The sequence below is a fragment of the Eublepharis macularius genome, chromosome 2 (genome assembly GCF_028583425.1).
Source record: "Eublepharis macularius isolate TG4126 chromosome 2, MPM_Emac_v1.0, whole genome shotgun sequence".
In the NCBI taxonomy this organism is placed as follows: domain Eukaryota; kingdom Metazoa; phylum Chordata; class Lepidosauria; order Squamata; family Eublepharidae; genus Eublepharis; species Eublepharis macularius.
In genome coordinates, this window is record NC_072791.1 from 8,074,882 (window position 1) to 8,095,077 (window position 20,196).

The 20,196-nt window shown below is 47.4% G+C and overlaps 1 protein-coding gene across 5 annotated transcripts in view; it reads left to right on the plus strand.

The window, feature by feature from the left end:
• Positions 1-18,841, plus strand: part of GNG2 (G protein subunit gamma 2) — a 66,685-nt gene extending 47,844 nt beyond the window's left edge. For 3 of the 5 annotated variants that reach the window (XM_054971425.1, XM_054971428.1, XM_054971429.1), the window contains exons 2-4: positions 8,376-8,443; positions 10,046-10,171; positions 17,970-18,841. In XM_054971425.1, the coding sequence (XP_054827400.1) occupies positions 10,085-10,171; positions 17,970-18,098 (216 nt within the window). In that variant the 5' untranslated portion in view covers positions 8,376-8,443; positions 10,046-10,084 and the 3' untranslated portion in view covers positions 18,099-18,841. Of the gene's footprint in view, positions 1-8,101; positions 8,212-8,375; positions 8,444-10,045; positions 10,172-17,969 lie in introns of all 5 variants that reach the window. The other 2 variants (XM_054971426.1, XM_054971427.1) reach the window with 1 other exon arrangement.
• The last annotated feature ends 1,355 nt before the right edge of the window (positions 18,842-20,196 follow it).

Below are 20,196 nucleotides of genomic sequence, written 5' to 3' on the forward strand. Positions count from 1 at the left end.
CTTTCGAGAACCACAGCTCTCTTCGTCAGATGCATCTGACGAAGAGAGCTGTGGTTCTCGAAAGCTTATGCTACAATATAGTGGGTTAGTCTTAAAGGTGTTACTGGTCTCTTTACTGTTTTGCAACAGAGCATAAGCAATTGTAAGACTGCCTTTTAAAATTCAAACGGAGGTCCTCTTTCTGGCCTGTTTTCAACTCCTCTAAAATTCAAAGTTTTCACAAGAAGCTACCCATATCCCTCAAGAGCTGGGAGGGAAGGAAGAGCGGAGTTGTAGGAAACTTGTTGAAAACGAAGCAATGGAATCAACGTCTTTTTTTTTTTAATTCAAAGAAAAACATCTATATTTTCAATGAGGGTCTCTTTTCCCCGCAAGGAAAGAAGCAGGCAGTGTTTCTGAAACCCCTTCCCTGATGTCAAACGGCATCTTGTACACCGCGCTAATGAAACTGTCTCCATGGCAACAGGCTCCGGTACCCCCCTTGCTTCTTTTGGCCCCCCTCCAGTTCTTGCGCTGTGGGGCTTTTCAAAATTGCAACCGCGCATCCATAAATCAAAGGGGGGGGGGAAATATGCTGTTGGGTTTTTTTAAAAGAAAAGCACCGACAACGGCGTGTGAATCGACGCCTTTGTCCCAGTGAAGAGAAATTACAGGAATCCTTAGGCACCGTTTCAGTAAGTAATATTTCATTTTCCTCGATGAAAAAGAAATAAAGTGGACGGCTCTCTGAATTTCTTTCAGAGGGGAGCTGACTCAGGGAAATGCGCTTTGCTGGATGAGGCCAGTTCCCTCTCCGGTGACCGCCCAGGTGCCTGGAAGAAGCTTAGCAGAAGGCGTTGTAAGCATGCGTGGTTTGGCAATGCGTGGTTTGGCGGCGGATCTGTGGGCCTTCAGGGATTATGGTCTCTCTGACCGTTATTGGCTGAGCTGCTGTGATGTCACAGAAGGGCTGGCCTGGCTTGGGCAGGGCAACAAGAGACAATTGACCTTTTAAAAAGCCATCCTGGGTTGCTAGCTCTCTATACTCTACCGGCAGAAGGGAGGAACTGGCGCTTACCTCGTGCCTTCTGCATCTCTTCATGCGTGCGTTCCCGGCACTTGCGTGATGACATTACTTCCAGAAGTGACATTGTTGCGCCAACCACGGGAGTGCTCCTGCGCTCTGCATGGGGCCAATTCTTTGAGAAGTGACGTTGTGTCCATTGGGAACACTGTGTGTGTTCCCTGAGTGCCTGCCGGTAGCGGGCGATCTCTAGGGGGCATGCCACCTAGTGATTGGCAGGCAAGGGGCAAACACCGAGGAACCCCTAGTACATTTTGGCCTGTTCTTGTGTGTTTAAGAACATAGTGATATGCAGAAAATTCTCCACCCTACATCGCTGCTGTGGGAGGTAGAGTTTGGGGAGGAAGAGGAACTTAACACAGCTGTTATCCATCCTTTAAAATCCAACCACCGAAGCTTCTGTTTTAACCTGGGGGACTCACTGCTCTTGATAGTTTGGAGATCACTTGCAAATTCTGGGAGAACTCCAGGCCCCAGCTGAATGTCGGCAACCCTACCGAGGCAATACACAAACCTACTTCTGTCCTGGGGGTCACTCAGTTTACTCCTTGGGCCCTTTTGAAAGTTCCAGTCTGCCTCTAAAAAACACTTTTGCAATTACAAGGTGCTGGAGCACAGGGAGGTGGAATTTTTGTGTGCTGTGTTTTGCACTCATTAGGCGGGAAAAAGGAGTCTTCCACGCTACAGTTTCTAACGCGAGCACCCTGCTCTTGGTAGCCTCCGTGCATCACGAAGAGATGGGGTGGGGTGTTTCTCTGGCTGTGAGCAGCTGCCAAATAGGCTTCCCTCAAATGCCTCCGGTCGAGCAAGGCCGTCTGAAAAATGCATGGCGTGGAAGCTGCTCAACAAACGTGGCTGGGCGCTTTCTGCGAAGAAGAAAACATGACGGTTAGGAACAGGGCAGAATTCTGCTACCCAGGCATGAATAAGATAGCCAGTTTTTGCTAGCAGGTTCAGTCCCGTGCCTTTCATCGCAGCTTGACTTAAGAAAGCATCGCCTCTTTACTGGACAGTGTCTTGCTGCTAATGGCAAAAAAGGAAGACCAGCCTCTTTTCAGACCTTACCAGATGTTGCGCTAGCGTTGCACTGTAGCAGTTGTTTGCAAATGTATTGGCTGTCCACACAGGAGAATCCAGATGCCAATGACTGCAAAAGCAAGATATCCACTGATTTCTGGATGCCGACCAAAAACGTTTTTTTTCCTGATCAGTTGGCAATCCTATGCAGAGCAAGTTGCTGACCCAGTCTGGAAATAAAGAGGTTGTGGTGGGGGTCTTCTGTCCTGGGTGGCATCAGACCCTTATCTCTCTCTCTCTCTCTCTCTCACACACACACACACACACACACACATACACCATTCCTCCCGGATCATTACTGTGGTGCCTGGAGGTCCCGATCCACCAATGAGTGTGTTTTTACAACCTTGCTGGATCAGAAGAAATTGTTCAAGCCATTCCACCTTCTGTAATCCACTCCAGAGTTTTGGTGGAGCTGAACAAAATAATTTTTTCTCTATCCCTTCCCACCCCCCACCCCCACACCAAAATCTTTAAAAAATCTGAGTGGCTGTTTATTATTTATTCATTTATACTCTGCCTTTCTTCCCAGTGGAGGCTCCAAGCAGCTTACGTTGCTCTCCTCCCCTCCATTTTATCCCCACAACAACCCTCTGAGGTAGGTTAGGCTGAGAGGGGATTGGCTGGCCCAAGGTCACCAAGGAGAGTGGGGATTCGAACCTGGGTCTCGCAGATCCTAGCCTGACACTCTAACCACTACACCACACTGGCTGTCATCTTTCTGGCTGTCTTTCCTACTCTTCCGCCACATGCACTGAAGCAGTTAATCAGCAGGCAGAAATGCAGGAAGCAAAGTGTTCCAGCAGTACTGCAGCCCCAGCTTCACCTGTTGAATTTTGGCCTGTGGCTCTTCGGTTACAAGCATGGGCGCTCCGTAGAAGAAAAAACGAGCTGGGTGGAAAAAATGGACATTACCGGCCTCAAATAGTAACAGCTGCCAGCAGCATGGAGGCTACTGTAGGGAGGGTCTTGGGGGGGGGAGTGTTAAGGAGCCAGAAAGAGAAAATCAAAAAGGAGAAGTTGGGTAGGCAGTGATTAAGTTCTTGGATAGGGGGAGTAGCTGTTGAAAAGGTAGGATGGATGTAAGTGGGAAAGAACTCCCCCTCCGAATTTAGTAAATAGGTGGGAAGCTGGGTATCCTTGGTATGCAAATTTCCTGTTCTCTTTGAGCACCACAGTGTATAGTTCCATCTTAGGGCCCTTGAGGTCTCCGGAGGTGACCAAAGGACGAAGACTCGCTGCTTATCCTAACTCTTAATCTGTTCTTGATAAAAAACATCTCGGTGTCTCAGGTGTGCATGCAAGCTGAGCGTTGGCTGAAGGCCGGCTGGCACCCAAAGTACAGAAGACCACCTCTGGGCTGCCCTTGGAGGTCTTTGCTTGCTTAAACCACTTCCACCGAGGGATACCAACCTCCAGGTGGAGTCTGGAGATCTCCTGGAATTACAACTGCGCTCCCAACAACAGGGATTGGTTCCTCTGGAGAAACTAAAATAGCAAAGAGTCCAGTAGCACCTTTAAGGCTAACCAACTTTACTGTAGCATAAGCTTTCGAGAGCCACAGCTCTCTTTGTCAGATGCATCTGTAGCTCTCGAAAGCTTATGCTTGTTGGTTAGTCTAAAAGATGCTACTGGACTCTCCTATTTTGCTGCTACAGACTAACACGGCTAACTCCTCTGGATCTGGAGAAACTGGCAGCGTTGGAGGGGGACTCTATGCTGAGGTCCCACCTGTCCCCAAATCTGCTCTCCCCCAAATCTTCAGGCCCCAACCCAGGGGAAGGCAGAGTTTGGGGAAAGGGCTGTGATATCCACCCTCCGAAGCTGCCATCATCTAACCAGAAGAACAGCTCTCTGTAGTTTGGAGATCAGTTGTAATTCCAGGAGGACTGCAAGCTCCACCTTGAGGTTGTAGATCCAGAGGAGTTAGCCGGGCTAGTCTGTAGTTGCAAAATAGTAAGAGTCCAGGAGCACCTTTAAAACAAACCAACTTTATCGTAGCGTACACTTTCGAGAACCACAGCTCTCTTCCTCAGATGCATGCATCTGAGGAAGAGAGCTGTGGTTCTCAAAAGCTTATGCCTCAATAAAGTTGGTTAGTCTTAAAGGTGCTACTGGACTCTTTACTACCTTGAGGTTGGTAACCCTAGCCTCAATCCAATCCTGGGACTTATGACGGCAAAAGGACCCCCTTTGTGCTTTTACTTTAGAATATCTATTGGCTTTTGTAGACCTGCTGTACCTCTGTCTGAGTTTGCCACCAGGCCTGGGGAAAATGTCCTGTCCCTTTAACAGAGGCTTCATGTGTAGAAAAGGACAGGTGCAGCTTTTTCTGGCATGGAGGGAAATCATATCCTATTAAGCCTCTATTAAAGGGACAAGGCATTTTTTTCTTCCGGGCTGTTGGCAACTGCATGTCTTGCCGTCTGAGCTCAATGCCACCCACTAGTCCTGCATGGTTCTCTATCAGACATTTAGTGACCCCCACCCCACCCCCAGTTTTGCCCAAACCCAAACAGGGAGAACCTTCCAAACTCCTTTTTAAAAAGCAGGCACCTTTGTACCTCCCTTTATATCACTACCAAGGTGCAAGGAGGAGGAATTTAATGCGTCCCTCTGGTCTTTCTTCCCTGCCTGATGTGTTTCCAAGGAGCTGCTATTTGCCCTGTTAGAATAAACATGCTGGTCTTTATCCAGACCTGCCAAAACAGGATGTTTCATAAGCTGCATTTGGGCTGGGCAGGTGTCAGATGTGCTGCCACCTCGCCTTTGACACCCAGGAGCCAACTTGACGCGACAACTGTTTCTAGCTGCTTTTAAAGGTGCTATATAGACAGTGGCTTCTTTTTGTCTTCTTTTTATGAATTCTTTGAGGGGGGGGTCAAATGCATATTGCTCAGAGCAGTATTTAGAATCATAGAATTATAGGGTTGGGAGGTACCTGCATGGTCATCTAGTCCAACCCCCTGCACAATGCAGGAATATCACAAATACCTCCTCCAAAACACACACACCCAGTGCCCATAATCAGAAGATGCAAAATTCACCCAATATAATTCACCCAATATAATTCACCCAATATAAACCTGGACAGAGCTGGGAGGAAAATCCCTAACACAGCTGTAACCAAAAATATACACATCTTTATCAATTCAACTGGATATTTACCCAAAAAAATTATTTACCAAATTGTACAGCTATTATACAGTATATGTGACTATTAGTCAGACCAACCAGGTGTTTATGAATAACAAACAAATTCTTAACAAAAATATACCGCTGTAATACAGTCAAACATTCACAATTAAATAGATAATTTGTTTTTGTAAATATTGGGTGAATTTTGCATTTGCCGTGATAGGTTATTACTTTGACGGTGGTTCCTTACTACACGCTGCCCTTCTATTTTTGTATTCCGTACTCAGAAGATGGCAAAACACCACCAGGATCCCTAGCCAAATTGCCCTGGGGAAAATTGCTTCCTGACCCCCAAAGTCAGGAATCGGCCTTACCCTGGGCATGCAAAAAGGGGCCACGAGAACTAAGCACTGATGCAACCCTTCCTGCCCTCCCTCTCATAATCTGCCCAGGTTCACAGAATCACCATTGCTGTCAGATGGCCCTCTGGCCTCTGCTTAAAAGCCTCCAAAGAAGGAGAGTAAGAAAAGCGGAGTATAAATAATTTATCATCATTATCATTATTAATAATAATAATGATAACTATAGTCCGCCTTGTTTACTGAGATCCAAGGGGGATTACCCAGTGCAAGTCAAAACACAATACAATCAACAACTAGGACATTCATTGAACAAAGTACAGTGATGAACAACAGTTTGGACATTCAGGGGAACATACAATAGGGTTTGGTAGCGGAAAATTTGAAAAACAAGCTTGAAGCCAAGCACACACAGATGAAATCTTTCTGAAACCAAACGCACGTAATTTACATAGCATGTTTAGCTATGTGGAATACTCGCTAGTCGGTGCATTTCTACCACAGCAGTTTCTCTGGACCATTAAGGAGGGGAAGATAAAGGTTTGATTGTTGCATTTGTGGCCGCAGAATCGGGCCATGCAGCAGTTTTCTTCAGATACTCTTGAGAAGGTTACGTATGCTTGACGAGATCAAAAGTGTGCCCGACGAGTTGCTCAAAACTCAGGCCCTGAGACTTGTGGGTGGAGCCTCAGAGTTAAGGGGTGGAGCTTGGCAGAATGTGGGTGGGGCCAGGGCAGTGGAACTGGTGCTGCCTGGGTGGGTCCCTACCTGTGCCTGCTGCGTAGCAAACTGCAAATGCTGTTAAGCCAAGTAAAAACTCTCGATCCAAGGAGAGCTAATGTGGAGAGGGCTCAAAGCTGACTTGGTGACTTCAGGCTGGTCTTTCTCTTTGCTTAGCCTACCTCACAGGATTGTTGTGACGATATATGTGACCGTTCCTTTTTTGTCCACGCCCAGCTTCTTTGCATATGTACAGGAAAGACGCGAGAATGAATGTGTGGGTTAAAAGCTCTTGGAAAACTGACATCAGATTTTATTGGTGAGAATAGGATAGATGTTAACAGTGCTCAACAGCGTTTTGTGTTGAGGGCCTATGGAAAAACCAGTTAAGGACAAGCGGAAGACGCAGTGCAAACATAAAACCAGCAGTAATTCAGATAATGCCCTGACCTGGATAGCCCAGGTGAGCCTGATCTTGTCAGATCTCAGAAGCTAAGCGGGGTCGGCCTTGGTTAGTAATTGGATGGGAGACCTCCAGCGAAGACCAGGGTTGCAGAGGCAGGCAATCGCAAGCCACCTTTGCTAGTCTCTTGCCATTAAAACCACACCAGGGGGTCGCCATAAGTCAGCTCTGACTTGAGGGCACCACACAAACACACAATTTAGATAATAATAACAACAACTGTTCTTCTAAACAGATTAATGCCCTACTCAGGACAGTGAACAAAGTCCGTTATTATTATCCTCACAATACATCAGGGGAGCTGGGGCTGAGAGGAGTGGCGTACCCAAGGCCACCTGCTGAGCTCATGGCAATTATGGGAGTCGAACCAGCAGCCTGCTGATTTGCAGCCCAACCACTTAATCACTATGCTGAACAGAAGTCCTTGTAGTAAGGTAGAAGCTGAGATCCTGGGGCTGATCTCCACTGGTGAAAGGAGTTTTCCTTCCTGCTGTGGCCCCAAGTGACCCCCAAATGCTGCTGTCATGGATAGTGCCCCCAGGAACAGCGGGATGCGGGTGGGCGGGAAGAGCTAGAGAGCTGCAGTAGGAAATCTCAGTTAGTGCAGATTTTATGTGGGATACAAGCTGGGGAGCGGAAGTTAAGCAAAACATGTCCGTATATTAGCCAAGCTAGAGATTAATTTAGGGTGACCCTTGTGATAAAAAAGTTGATAGAAGCCAAATTGGGTAGTGTTTCCTAGTGATTATGGGGGCACACTTTCTCCTGTAGGCAAGGTCTGATCTTTAATTACAAGCTTCCAGTTTTTAGGCTCTCCTCCCCTGATGGCCAGATTCAACTATCTTCTTACAATGTAGTCATGGAGAGTGCTCTCAAATCAATACATGACTTATTAAAAGCCAGTAGCTGCAGTGGCCAAAGCAAGGCTTCTGACTACATCAACTCTTGGTGGTAGAGGGTGCCCTCAAGTCATAGGTGACTTATGGCAACCCCTGGTGGGGTTTTCGTGGCAAGAGACTAACAGAGGTGGTTTGCCATTGCCTGCCTCTTCAACCCTGGTCTTCGTTGCAGGTCTCCCATCCAATTACTAACCAAGGCGGAACCTGCTCAGCTTCTGAGATCTGACGAGATCAGGCTCACCTGGGCTACCCAGGTCAGGTCCATCTTCTTAAAATATATGGTGGTTATTAGAAAGAAATTTGGTTCAAACTAGGTGGCCAAAGGCAGGTTCTGCATCTCTGGACCCTCATTTAAGACCCCAATAATTGATTCTCTGTTTAGACGTGCTGAGTTGTGGTCACGTGACTGCCAGTGAGCCACCGATTGGTCCTTGCCCCTATAAAACTGCGCTACTCATCGCGACCAGCCATCAGTCAGGAACGACTGCAAAGGTAGTTCCTTCTCTGTGGATAAGTTACTTGGTGGGTGAATAGTTGTCTCCTGTTTGTTGGCATGGAGAGTGTATTTCTGTGCAGTTCTAGTTTGGGTATATTTCCTGTGGGTTTTTTTGATATTTCCATGTGTGTCTAAACACTCTGTTCTTCTAACCTTACAGGGAGGCTGGAGACTTCTGAAGAGATAATCTGCCTCAAACCTTGGAAGAGTGCCTGAGATTGATTACAGGTGAGTTATTCCATGCCTAAATTTGTTGTTGTGTTTGTTTTAGATCCAGAGGAGTTAGCCGTGTTAGTCTGTAGTAGCAAAATAGCAAAGAGTCCAGTAGCACCTTTAAGACTAACCAACTTTATTGTAGCATAAGCTTTCGAGAGCCACAGCTCTCTTCGTCAGATGCATCTGACGAAGAGAGCTGTGGCTCTCGAAAGCTTATGCAATAAGCTTATGCAATAAGTTGTGGCTCTCGAAAGCTTATGCAATAAGCTACAATAAAGTTGGTTAGTCTTAAAGGTGCTACTGGACTCTTTACTATTTGTTTTACGAAAAAACTTACATCCTGCCTTTCTGCAGATCTGAGAATCAATAAGGTCTAGAGTTGTGGGGCAGATGAACCAATTACTGCTTCCCCTCCCTCCCCTGTAAAAAGTAGATCTCCCCCACCTCTTATTGGTTTCTCCATGCATTTCATGTAAATAGATGAGGATCTTCTCTTCCGCCCCAAGTTACATCATTTCCTTTTGTGCTTTCTTTGCGACTGGCGTTCAGGGCTCGAACAAGCTAGCCCACCTCCTTTTGGATGGGCTTTCTCTACGCTTAGGGAGAAATTTGGCTGCTGAAATTTGGCTCTTTCTGGCATGGAATTGTCGTGGGGTCCCCTACCGAAATTCTATGCAATGTGAAGAGGCACAAAAAGACTGCCAAGAAAAAAAAACTGTTTAAGGGTTCACTTCTTATGGGCGGATTCAAAGGGAGGCTTTCAGGAGGAAGCTGCCCTGACTGGTAGCAGCTCAGTTCTCGGAACTGGAACCCTTTTGAGTTCCTGCTTTGCATATGGGAAGTCCTGAGTACAGGCTGTGGTTAAAGCACTCTGGGGAGGGGTGGAGCCCGAGGCGGGGATAGCTGCTGGCAGCCAGTTCAAGGTATTAGCTATTACATACAAAGTTCTTCACGGCTTCGGTCCAGCATACCTACGGGACCGCCTCCCTCCCTACGTTCCTCCACGGCAGCTTCGCTCATCTGAACAGGGTCTCTTGCAGGTGCCAGGCTGCACGCGGGTGAAGTCAGCAGCAGCCCGTACACGGGCTTTCTCTGTGGTGGCCCCTGCCCTGTGGAATGACCTGCCGGAGGAAGTCAGAAGAGCCCCCACTCTCCTGGGTTTCCGTAAACTATGCAAAAATGAACTATTCAAAAAGGCTTTTTACTCAAATAGGAGGGCTGCATTGTAGGGAAGATGCTTCGCCAGGAGCCGGTCGCGACTGCTCTGCGTTGAGCGTAGGGCAATTTCTGGAGAAGCATTTCCCCCTTGAAATTCACTTCATGTGCGTGAAGATGGAATGAGAACTCTCGGAAAGGATCCTCCTTGGAAAATAAATTTTTTAAATAAATAAATAAGTTTTTTCCCAAGGTGGTCCCCTGTTCTGAACAAATCTTGGAACAGTCGCCTAGCAAGTAAAAGTGCTGGGATCTCGTTGCAAATGGGTTGTTTTTGCATCATTGTTAACCACAGTCTCCTTGAACAGCATTCACTGCCTCTGCAGATACATTTGAAAAATCAGTTGTCTATTCGTTCCCTGATGGATCACCTTAATGTATTTATTTTGTCTCTGGCAGTTCACTGGAAGAAGAAGAAAAAACACAAAGGTGGCTGAAATGGCCAGCAACAACACAACAAGCATAGCTCAAGCCAGGAAACTGGTGGAGCAGCTCAAGATGGAAGCAAATATCGACAGAATAAAGGTAATGGCATCTCTCGGCTTTCGGCCCATGGCTTGGGAACCTTTGAGCAGGTGCCTTCACTAGAAGATCAAGAATTGTGAATGAACGTCCCTAAAAAACATCCTGCCTGCCCCTACACAGAGGTCCCTAGGGTTTCTCAAGATGGGCAGCCATGTTTCTCTGTCTGTAACAGTAGAAAAGAGCAAGAGTCCAGGAGCACCTATAAGACTCACAAAATGTGTGATAGGGGATGAGCTTTTGTGAGTCACAGCTCGCTTCTTCAGGTGCTACCGGATTCTTGCTCTTTTCTAGGGTTTGTGTTAGGGTGCATTCCGAGCATTGTCAAGGGGGTCACCCTCCTGTCCACCGTTCCAAGTGCTGATCACAGCTGCTCAGACTCCTAGATGGCCTCCTGGGAGGGTGGACGACCCTTGTTGCTCGAGTCTCAACAGTCTCTGGGTTCTTTTCTCTGGGGGATTTTGCACACAGTTGATCAGACACTCAAGGCACAAGACTTATATATAATAGTTGGTTTATTAACTTAGAAGAATGTATGCAAGGTACAGGAACCACTCTAATAAGGCACAAGCAAATGGCATTAAAATAACAAACAGCTTGCCTAATCCTTACTAAGACTAACTGACTAAAAACATAAGCTTGCTAACTTGCATTTCTCTGAAGAGGCTTGAGGCTCATACTCACAAAGTCCATAAACCATGCCAGGCAGGTATGGTCAGGGGTCATTTCGTAGAAAAAGAGCTGGAGGAACTCATTAGCATATGCCACGCCCATTGATATCACCGGAAATGTGTCATTAGCATAACTGATTTGCATATGCCACACCCCCTGACGTCACCTATCCTGGCTGTTTTGGACCTTATCCTGGCCATTCAGGGCCGAAATTGGGCCCAAAATGGCAAAAAGCGGCTGAAAATGGCCGAAAAGGAGCCCAAAATGGTCAGGATCAGGCCGCTGCTGAGCGGGAGAGTGATCCACCACCCGTCAGAGGCCCGATCTGGGCCGTTTTGGCCCCAACCCAGGCTGAAATGGGCCCCAAATGGCTGAGAGTCAGGTGGGTGGGGCCACCTGTCATGTGACCTCTTTGGGGAACTACCAGAACTGCGTTCCTGCGCATTCTCCCTCGAAGTGAGCCCTGCGGTATGGTCATCTCGGGCCTGGCATGGAGCAAAGTCTCTCACATGCTGATGGAATAAGGTAGCATACGATGATCCAACGAAGTCTCCGTGAGAGCGTGAAGCATCATGGTCAGAACAGAGAGGAGCCACCTTTTCTATGATTGTCAGCCAATCAAAGGCACGCTTGCAATCTGCGTTGCTAGCCTGAGAACGGAGAAGGGGTGCGTGCAGAGCCAAGACTCCCTCGTCTCTCAAGGACGCCTTCCCCAGGCAGCAGCTCACAGGTGCAATCAATTAACTGAGCTGCACATTCCACTCCCAGGGTGTCAGGCCCAAACTGGGCCTGTAAGAACTTAGGAGCCTGAACCAATGTAGGCAAATGGGCTTACTGTGGCTCTGCTAGACAAGCATGCTGGTGGATACTCAGTGTAAGCAAGGAGAACCTCTCTGTCTATTGAACATTCACATTTTTATCCCAGCCTTCCTCCATGAAGCTTGGGGCCGTGTACGTAATTCTCCACTCCTCCATTGTAGTCTCACAACAACCCTGTGAGGTAGGGTCATCTGCAAGAAAGTGACTGGTCCACAGCGGCAAAAACAGATGCGATGGAGCTTGTGCATCTCCCTCGGTTTCGTGGAAACAAATTAGAGCCGAGCAAGAGGAGGGTTACTAACTGAAATCAGGTTCACCAAGCTCTGAGGAAAAAAGTGACGTCCTCTAAACACCTTTCTTCCCCCGTGCTATTAAATCCTAATAACCGTTTTGGCTAGTAAAACATGAATGAAGTGATAAAAGCCCCTTTTCCCTTCTCACTCAACCCTGATCTGAATTACTGCTGTACTATGCAATTTACCAGTTCCAGATCATGAATCTCTATCATACCCGTTTCGGCTATCATACTTGCTGTGGTCCCTGATTACTTTATATTTGAGAGGGCAGCTGCGGAGCTGTGCGAGAGCCAAGCTACAAGTGACACCTGACACAGGTTGGACACTTGTCAGCTTCCCTCAAGTTTTGATGGGAAATGTAGGCATCCTGGTCCTGCAGCTGTAATGGAGAGCCAAGCTGTAAAACCAGGACGCCTGCATTTCCCATCAAAACTTGAGGGAAGCTGACAAGTGTCCAACCAGTGTCAGGCGTCACTTGTAGCTTGGCTCTGAGTGTCGCGTTGAAGATTTGTCCGTTTTTTCCTCTCAGGTTTCCAGCAGCATCACAGAGAAGCTCACTGGCGCTTCGGTTTTCTTGTCTTTCTCTCTCTCTCTTTTTGGTTTTGAACTATTCTAAGATTTTCTTAAGCTGCCTTGGGTGTCAGCTATACTAGAAAGGCAGAATCCGCCTCAGCTGTGTCACAAGGCAAGGCTGTGGGAACAGGCAGAGGACTTTGGAGTGTGGCAACCTTGGCCCCGGCCTCCCAGCTCAGATCAACAAGTGCGCTTTCCCCTCTTGTTCCTCAGGCATCTTAAAACATAGTGCAGCTGTGAGGAACTATCAGGAGTGGCAACCAGGGACAGTGGCGCCTTTTGTAGACATCATCTCCAGGCGAGGTGCATATATGTATTCTGAGGCAAGTATTCGGACTGGGCCCTCAGCAGCTCTGGCTAACATTTGTGTGACAGAATTCCTTCCTGAGAGGAATAAAACCAGCAGGATTGTTAGCCAAGTTGGGACTCGTTGGAAGCGACAGTGCCATTTTGCTTTACGGAGTGCTCACACTGGAAGGCGCCAGGCCCAAGCTGCAATTCCCAAATACCGTCGCCAAGCATCAAGAAGCTCTTTGCGTGTCATTTGAGTCTGTCCCCAGGCAGTGGCTGTTTGGAACTTGCCAACACTTTAATCTTCATTATCAGGATTGCAGGACATACAATGTAGAGTGGACTGAGACCTTCAGATTAATAATAAGATAATAATAACAACAACAACAGTGTGCTTATATAATGCCCTTCTGGACAGATTAGTGTCCCAATCAGAGCAGCAAATAAAGTCAGTGTTATTATTATCCCCACAATACAAGTGGGGCTGAGAGGAGTGGCTTACCCAAGGACACCTGCAGAGCTCATGGCAGTAGTGGGATTTGAACCAGCAGAGGGCTGATTCACAGCCCAACCGCATGTGCCTGGAAAGTCAGTGTTATCATTATCCTCACAATACAGCTGGGGAGCTGGGGCCAAGAGGAATGGCTTACCCAAGGACACCTGCTGAGCTCATGGCAGGAGTTGGGGTCAAACTAGCAGAGTGCTGATTCAGAATCCAGCCACTTAACCGCTATGCTATAGCCGCATAGGATGAAAGAGTAGGTCATGCTCACACTGTTATGGTGCAATGCAACCACTTGAGAGAAGTTCTCCACGGCTGGCTGCCCCGTAACTGAGGGATATGCTTCTCCTCCCACCGACCCCTGGAGACGTGCCAAAGTGCCAACCTTACATAGAATCATAGAATTATAGGGTTGGAAGGGACCTCCAGGGTCATCTAGTCCAACCTCCTGCATAATGCAGGAAATTCGCAACAACCTCCCTCCCCACACACACCCAGTGACCCCTGCTCCATACCCATCGTTGGGGCTGCGCCGGTAGATCATAATAACTGCATAATATTATAGGGGATAACTATTAAAATCTTTTGAAAAGCTCTCCATTGACTTGGAAGGAAGCGTTGCAAGGAATGTCAAAGAAATTGTTGCCAAAAAAAATTCACATCTTCCCATCCACACAATGTTGAAATATACTCCGGCTACGATTTTTTCCAAAAATACCTTTTGCCGTAATTCTCACCAGTTAATAATTGTGCTGCTGTGTTTTACATGCTCTGTGGTCTCCAGTCAGTCTTCAAGGGCAGCCCCCGGTGGACACCACTACCTAAAGGTAGCTTAACCTGATGGGAGCATAGATATCTGTGACCAAATCTCGCTTTCTGAAGTTGGTTAAAGATGCGATGTGCTCCGGTGGAGTGCCGAACCAACATCGGTGTGCATTGATCTAATAGCACCTCCGTATCCATCCCACCTCGTAGCCATGCAATCTCAGGCTTGTATTGTGCTGTGTCCTAAAGCCGCAGGATGACTCACAACATGGATAATGTTTTAAAAAATCCAGAACTTTCATCTTGCATCTCCAAACCCCTGCTTGTGTGGGACAGGCTTGCAGCTGGGTCCCATTCGCGTTTGCTTGGAAGCAAATTCCCAACAAGTTCGATGGGACTTACACCGAAGTAAGCGTGCGTAGGCTTGCATTCTGAAACCTGTTTTGGGGTACAAAATGTGCTCGGCTTGTGGCGTCAATGAACTGAGGACAGAAAGATTCGGGACGGGGTGGGGAAAGCTTTCTGTTAATAATCAGTGGGAAGCCATTTTCTCCAGGCCAGTTCGGCCAAGGATCCTGAAGGTTTTTTGCCATCTTCTGGGCATGGAGCAGGGGTCGCTGGGGGTGTGGAGGGGAGGTAGTTGTGAATTGCCTGCATTGTGCAGGGGGTTGGACTAGATGACCCCGGAGATCCCTTCCAGTTCTCTGGTTCTAACTCCCCCGGGCAGGTATAGAGGAGGGGGGAGGCAGATCTTGACATGGGTTGAATTTACATAGTATCGAGAGTGTCGATTTGGTCGAAGTACAGCTATAACCCGCTGGATTTTTCTCTTTGTCCCTAAAATGGTGTAACCTGCCCTGAGAGCTAAGGAAAGGCCGCCGAATAAATGGCCTCGTAATTGTGGATTTCGGCTGGGCTGCCTTGATGCTGAAACCTCCAGACAGCCGCGGCTCGCTGCTCTCTCCCTTCTTCTGGCATTGCCATGGCAACGGCAGGCATCCACGGGAGCAGCTCGGGGCGTTTAGAAGGGGGACATATGAACGTTGTGTGTCAAGAGCCCAGTCGCTTTTACGAAATCATGTCCTGGAATAAGCTTGTTCTCAGAAATGGCTCTTTATCCGGCGGGGTGTCCCAAGCGTGAGCCTCCGAGGCAAATTGGCGCACTCCAGGTCGTTAGGGTACATTGTAGAGCTTCCGAAAATCTCCTCATGTCGCCAGCCCTGGGATTTACAGCGCTCTGGAGATGTTCTGAAAGCAGAAGCCAAGCTAAATTTGGCTTAGATGTGGCCCAGCCAGCCAGGCCGTAAATGCATTTTGAGGCTTGTCTGGAAACTGGCACAGAAGCATAGAATCATAAGGTTGGAAGGGACCACCAGGGTCATCCAGTCCAACCCTCTGCACAATGCAGGCATTTCACAACTACCTCCCCTCCTCACACACACCCAGTGACCCCTGCTCCATGCCCAGAAGATGGCAAAACACCATCAGGATCCCTAGCCAAACTGGGGAAAATTGCTTCCTGACCCCAAGGTGGCGATCGGCCTTACCCTGGGCATGTAAGAAGGGGCACAAGAACTAAGCACTGATGTAACCCTTCCTGCCCTCCCTCTCACGATCTGCCCAGGTTCACAGAATCAGCATTGCTGTCTGGTGGCCATCTAGCCTCTGCTTAAAAACCTCCAAAGAAGGAGAGCCCACCACCTCCCGAGGAGGCCTGTTCCACCGAGGGACCACTCTATCTGTCCGGAAGTTCTTCCTAACGTTTAGCCGAAAATTCTTTTGATTTAATTTCAGCCTGTTGGTTCTGGTCCGATCTTCTTGGGTAGCGGAAAACAACTCCGCGCCATCCTCTATATGACAGCCCTTCAAGTACTTGGAGATGGTTATCATATCACCTCACCGTCTTCTGCTCTCCAGGCATGCTCTGGGCTGGTTTGCCGAGAGTGCATGACCTGTGCCGTTTGGTTCAGAGACTGAGCGGGGAGGGGGGAGGGGGGCTGCCTGTGTTGCTTCTGTGGAGTATTGGCTCCCCACCACTTGAGAAGTATGGAATGGGCTTGGAATTGTAGTGAGAGCCACTGAAGTTGTCCAGTCTGCCAGTTGGCAAGAGACCTGGGGGGGGGGGTGTGCACAAGCACACATGCACAGTGCCGTTTGGGTCACAGCTCAGGATTGGTGTGCATGACGAGTCATCAGTTGAACTTGCTTCAGACTTTGATTTGTGTACACTCGAGGTAGCGGGGGGAGATCAAGACATCAAAGCAGCAGTAACTTGGGACGTCCTGAAATGCACAGAAAGCTTTCCTCTCCATTAATGCTCAATCGAAATGTGGGGCAAGGTTGTCTGAGATCTTTTGCCCCTTGCCAAAATGGACTCCTGTTTTGATCTTGCGGGGAGGGGGGGTGCATAAACAGCTGTGCAAGCGTGTGCCGTCTTTTCAAGTGCAAAGTTGGTGCACCGTGGACAACACAATCCTCCCCCCCCCCATTTATTTATTAAATAAATAAATGTTGGCAAACTCTTGAAAAAATGGGTAGCGGTGATGGATAGAATTTTGCAGAGCATTGCTTCATGTCGAAAAAATCTCAGGGACAGTGCCTGAAATCTCCAGTCAAAAGGATTTCAAGTAGTAGGTGAGGAGAAAGGTATTTCTTTGTCCTGAAACCCTTGGAGAGCTGTTGCCAGTTAGAAAACAACATTGAGACGTGCCAAGGTATGATTTGGTACAAGGTAGCCTCGTAAGTTGACTAAACTCCAGTCTGTTTATATTCAGAGAGAACGTTTTTGCAGTTATGGCAATCTCTTTGGACCTCTTCTCTTTATTTGTTAATAGTTCATCTTTCTCCTTAAGGCTCAAAGTGAATTATATACAATCAAAGCCCAGTCACATAAAAGGAGACATCTAATAAGCAATGTAATAGGCCTAGGATTACAGGCAACTGAAAACAAAGCATAAGTATTAAACATTATAGGTAGTACCACTTTCTACATTGTTTAACATAAGTAGAAAATGATGCAGTGAGTGTAAAGCAACAGACGATACCTACCATTCATAGCAGTAGAGTCCACAAGCTTGTTTTATCAAAAAACCTTCCTGAACCAATCTTTTTTTTAATTATAATTTATTCATGTAAAAAAGTACACAAATATAAACACAATTAGGCCCCCGGAGAGTGTAAAAGAATACACTCGCTTCAGACATAAGGAAATTCAAAGAGAAAATCAAAATCTATAGTCTTTTCTCCGTGCTAGGATCCCTCTGTGTTCCAAATAAAGACAGGATTCCAGTTAATGAAGAAATCTGGAATCCTGAACCAATCTGTTATAATGTCACCCTATTACTATATTTTGACTCAATAAAGGAAGCCGCGTTCTCCGTTTCACAAGATCTGAGCAAGGCTGTTAATAAAAGGACATTTTGGAGGTTGTTTTAATTGTAGGGTCACCATGAGTCAGAAATGATTTGATGGCACATAACACATATGTTACTGTATTCACAGTTCTCTTTGTCAGATGCATGGAGGGTAAGAAGAAACTAGTCAGATACAGTTACAGATATATCCAGCAATTATTTTGGAGGGCAGAATATTGCAGGAGGTCTTATATTCAAGGTTGTTCTCCTTTTGAGTAGATCAAGATCGGTAGCCACATTAGTCTGTAACAATAGAAAAGAGCAAGAGTCCAGTAGCACTTGTAAAAACTAACAAAATTTGTATGAGCTCATACCATAACACAAATTTTGTTAGTCTTAGAAGTGCTACTGGACTCTTGCTCTTTTCTCCTTTCGAGTAAATATGGTACCAGCCAACATGATGGGCGTCCTCACTTTTTGAGACTGGAGTGGCAAAGGAACCTCTAACCCCTGTCTTCTCTCCGTTGCAGGTGTCGAAAGCAGCGGCAGACCTGATGGCGTACTGCGAAGCTCACGCCAAGGAGGACCCCTTATTGTCTCCCGTTCCCGCCTCGGAAAACCCCTTTCGAGAGAAGAAGTTTTTCTGCGCCATTCTGTAATCCTCACAAGAACCTGACTCTGACATGGGGCCACCCTGGACACTGATGTAGAGATTTTTCAGCGGCGCGGATGCGTTTCCAGAGTCCGCCCAATTTCAAAAGAAGCGAGCAACCTGGAAGTTGACAGGGGAATGCATGTTCCAAGAGAAAAATGGCCTCCGTCTGTTGGAGAAGGAGCTTGTGCGGTTGATCGGGCTCAGCCGGCTAAAGATCTTGACAGCTGCAGCGTTGCCTGTAGAGGGAGGGGGGAAATGTGTCAGAGTAAATTTAATGTCCATGTCTGCTCTTGCCAAACAAACCTTTCTGGCCTCTTTTTTTCCCGAAAAAATAAATAAAAAGAGGATTGCGCGGAGCAAAGCTACACTGACACAAAGGGGTATGTTTGTGTGTGTGAGTAGCCTTATTGGATTTGTGTCTCCCCCCCCCCCATGTCATTTTATTTAATGTTCAATTGTAAAATAATCACAACAGGTTAGATTGATGATGGCATTTATTAGCAGTGCGTCATGTGTCATTTAGCATCTTAGAGTAGAGCTACACGGGGAAGGGAAGGGACCAGTGACGGATCAGCCCAAACCATTCTGTCTTTCTCTCTCCTGATCAAGGATTTGCTGAGAATGTGTTATGGCTGCAGAGAGCTGTTGGGGCTGTCTTGCGTGTTCCTAGCGTACTTCGTGCTACTGTTTTTCTATCATTTGTATCTGGTAGCTTTTGTTCTGCAAGTAAATCGTATGTTGTGACAAGTACGTTTGTGACTCTTTCCTTTCGGAGCCTCCCATTTTGTGCTTCTAAGATGCATGCAAGGGGGCCCGGGTTGGAGAATGTTATTCCACAACCGCGAATCAGATGTGCATTGGGAGTGCTGTGTTGGGAGCTTTCAGCGACCTTTTAAAAAGCCTCTGATTTTCAGGCACAACCTGATCTGGACTGAGACCACAGAGAGGTTTAAACCTTCCACCGCTGAGCCTTTTCTCCGTTGTCCCAGTCAAAACCAGGGACCCACACACCCGAAAATAAAGCTAAAAAATATCCGAGAGCTCCAAACATAGAACTCTGGGTGCACATCTGCTTTGAGCACACATCTGGTTTGGCAGTTGTGCAAAGGGCATGCCTTCCTCTTTGCCTCCCCCCCCCCCCGTGCTCCTTGGTGCTTCTTAAGCACCCGGACATCCACCTGCAGGCAGAACTACGTCCATTCTAATTGAAGAGCTAATGCCTGCTGGTACCGATCATAGAGTCGATTTCTTATTTAAAGCATTTATATACGTATTTTGAATCATACCCCAGCTGATTCATTATCAGTTGAGTTGATCTTGCCTCCACGATGGATTTTATGTGCAAAAGGCCTATCAGGTATCACAGGTACATGGATATCTAATGAGACTGGTAGGCAAGGGGGATGCGGGGTGCATGTGTGAAGAATTTATTTTATTTTATTTATACCCCACCCTCCCCACAGATGGGCTCAGGGCGGCTAACATCATTCAAAAAATACAGTCTCACTCCCTGCTTTGTGTGTGAAAGTGAGACTGGATCTTCCAAACCAATCTCGTGAGAATCCATGCAGTAGCTATGCTAGTCCACTTCTATCAGCTTGAGAAGGACCAGATGTCAGACCCGGCAGTCATCACCATCCCGGGACAGGAAGGCTGTTCTAATTTATTTTCCCTGGCAGGCATTGAATGGTAGAAAAGCCCAGGAGAAATTACCAGGCCGCAAGAGTTGATGTACCCTCACCTGGATAGCCCAGGTGAGCCTGATCTCATCAGATCTCAGAAGCTAAGCAGGGTTGGCCTTGGTTAGGAATTGGATGGGAGACCTCCAACGAAGACCAGGGCCGCAGAGGCAGGCAATGGCAAACCACTTCTGTTAGTCTCTTGCCATGAAAACCCCACTAGGGGTTGCTATACGTTAGCTATGACTTGAGGGCACTCTCTACCACCAAGAGCCAATCAAAAGCCTTGCTTTGGCCATTGCAGCTACTGGCTTTTAGTAAGTTATGTATTGATTGGACCCTTGTGCAGTTGGCAAGGGTGTGAACAGGCGGGGGGGGGGGGGCTGGAATGAGGCCATTTTTCCCGCAACACCAGTCAGAGCC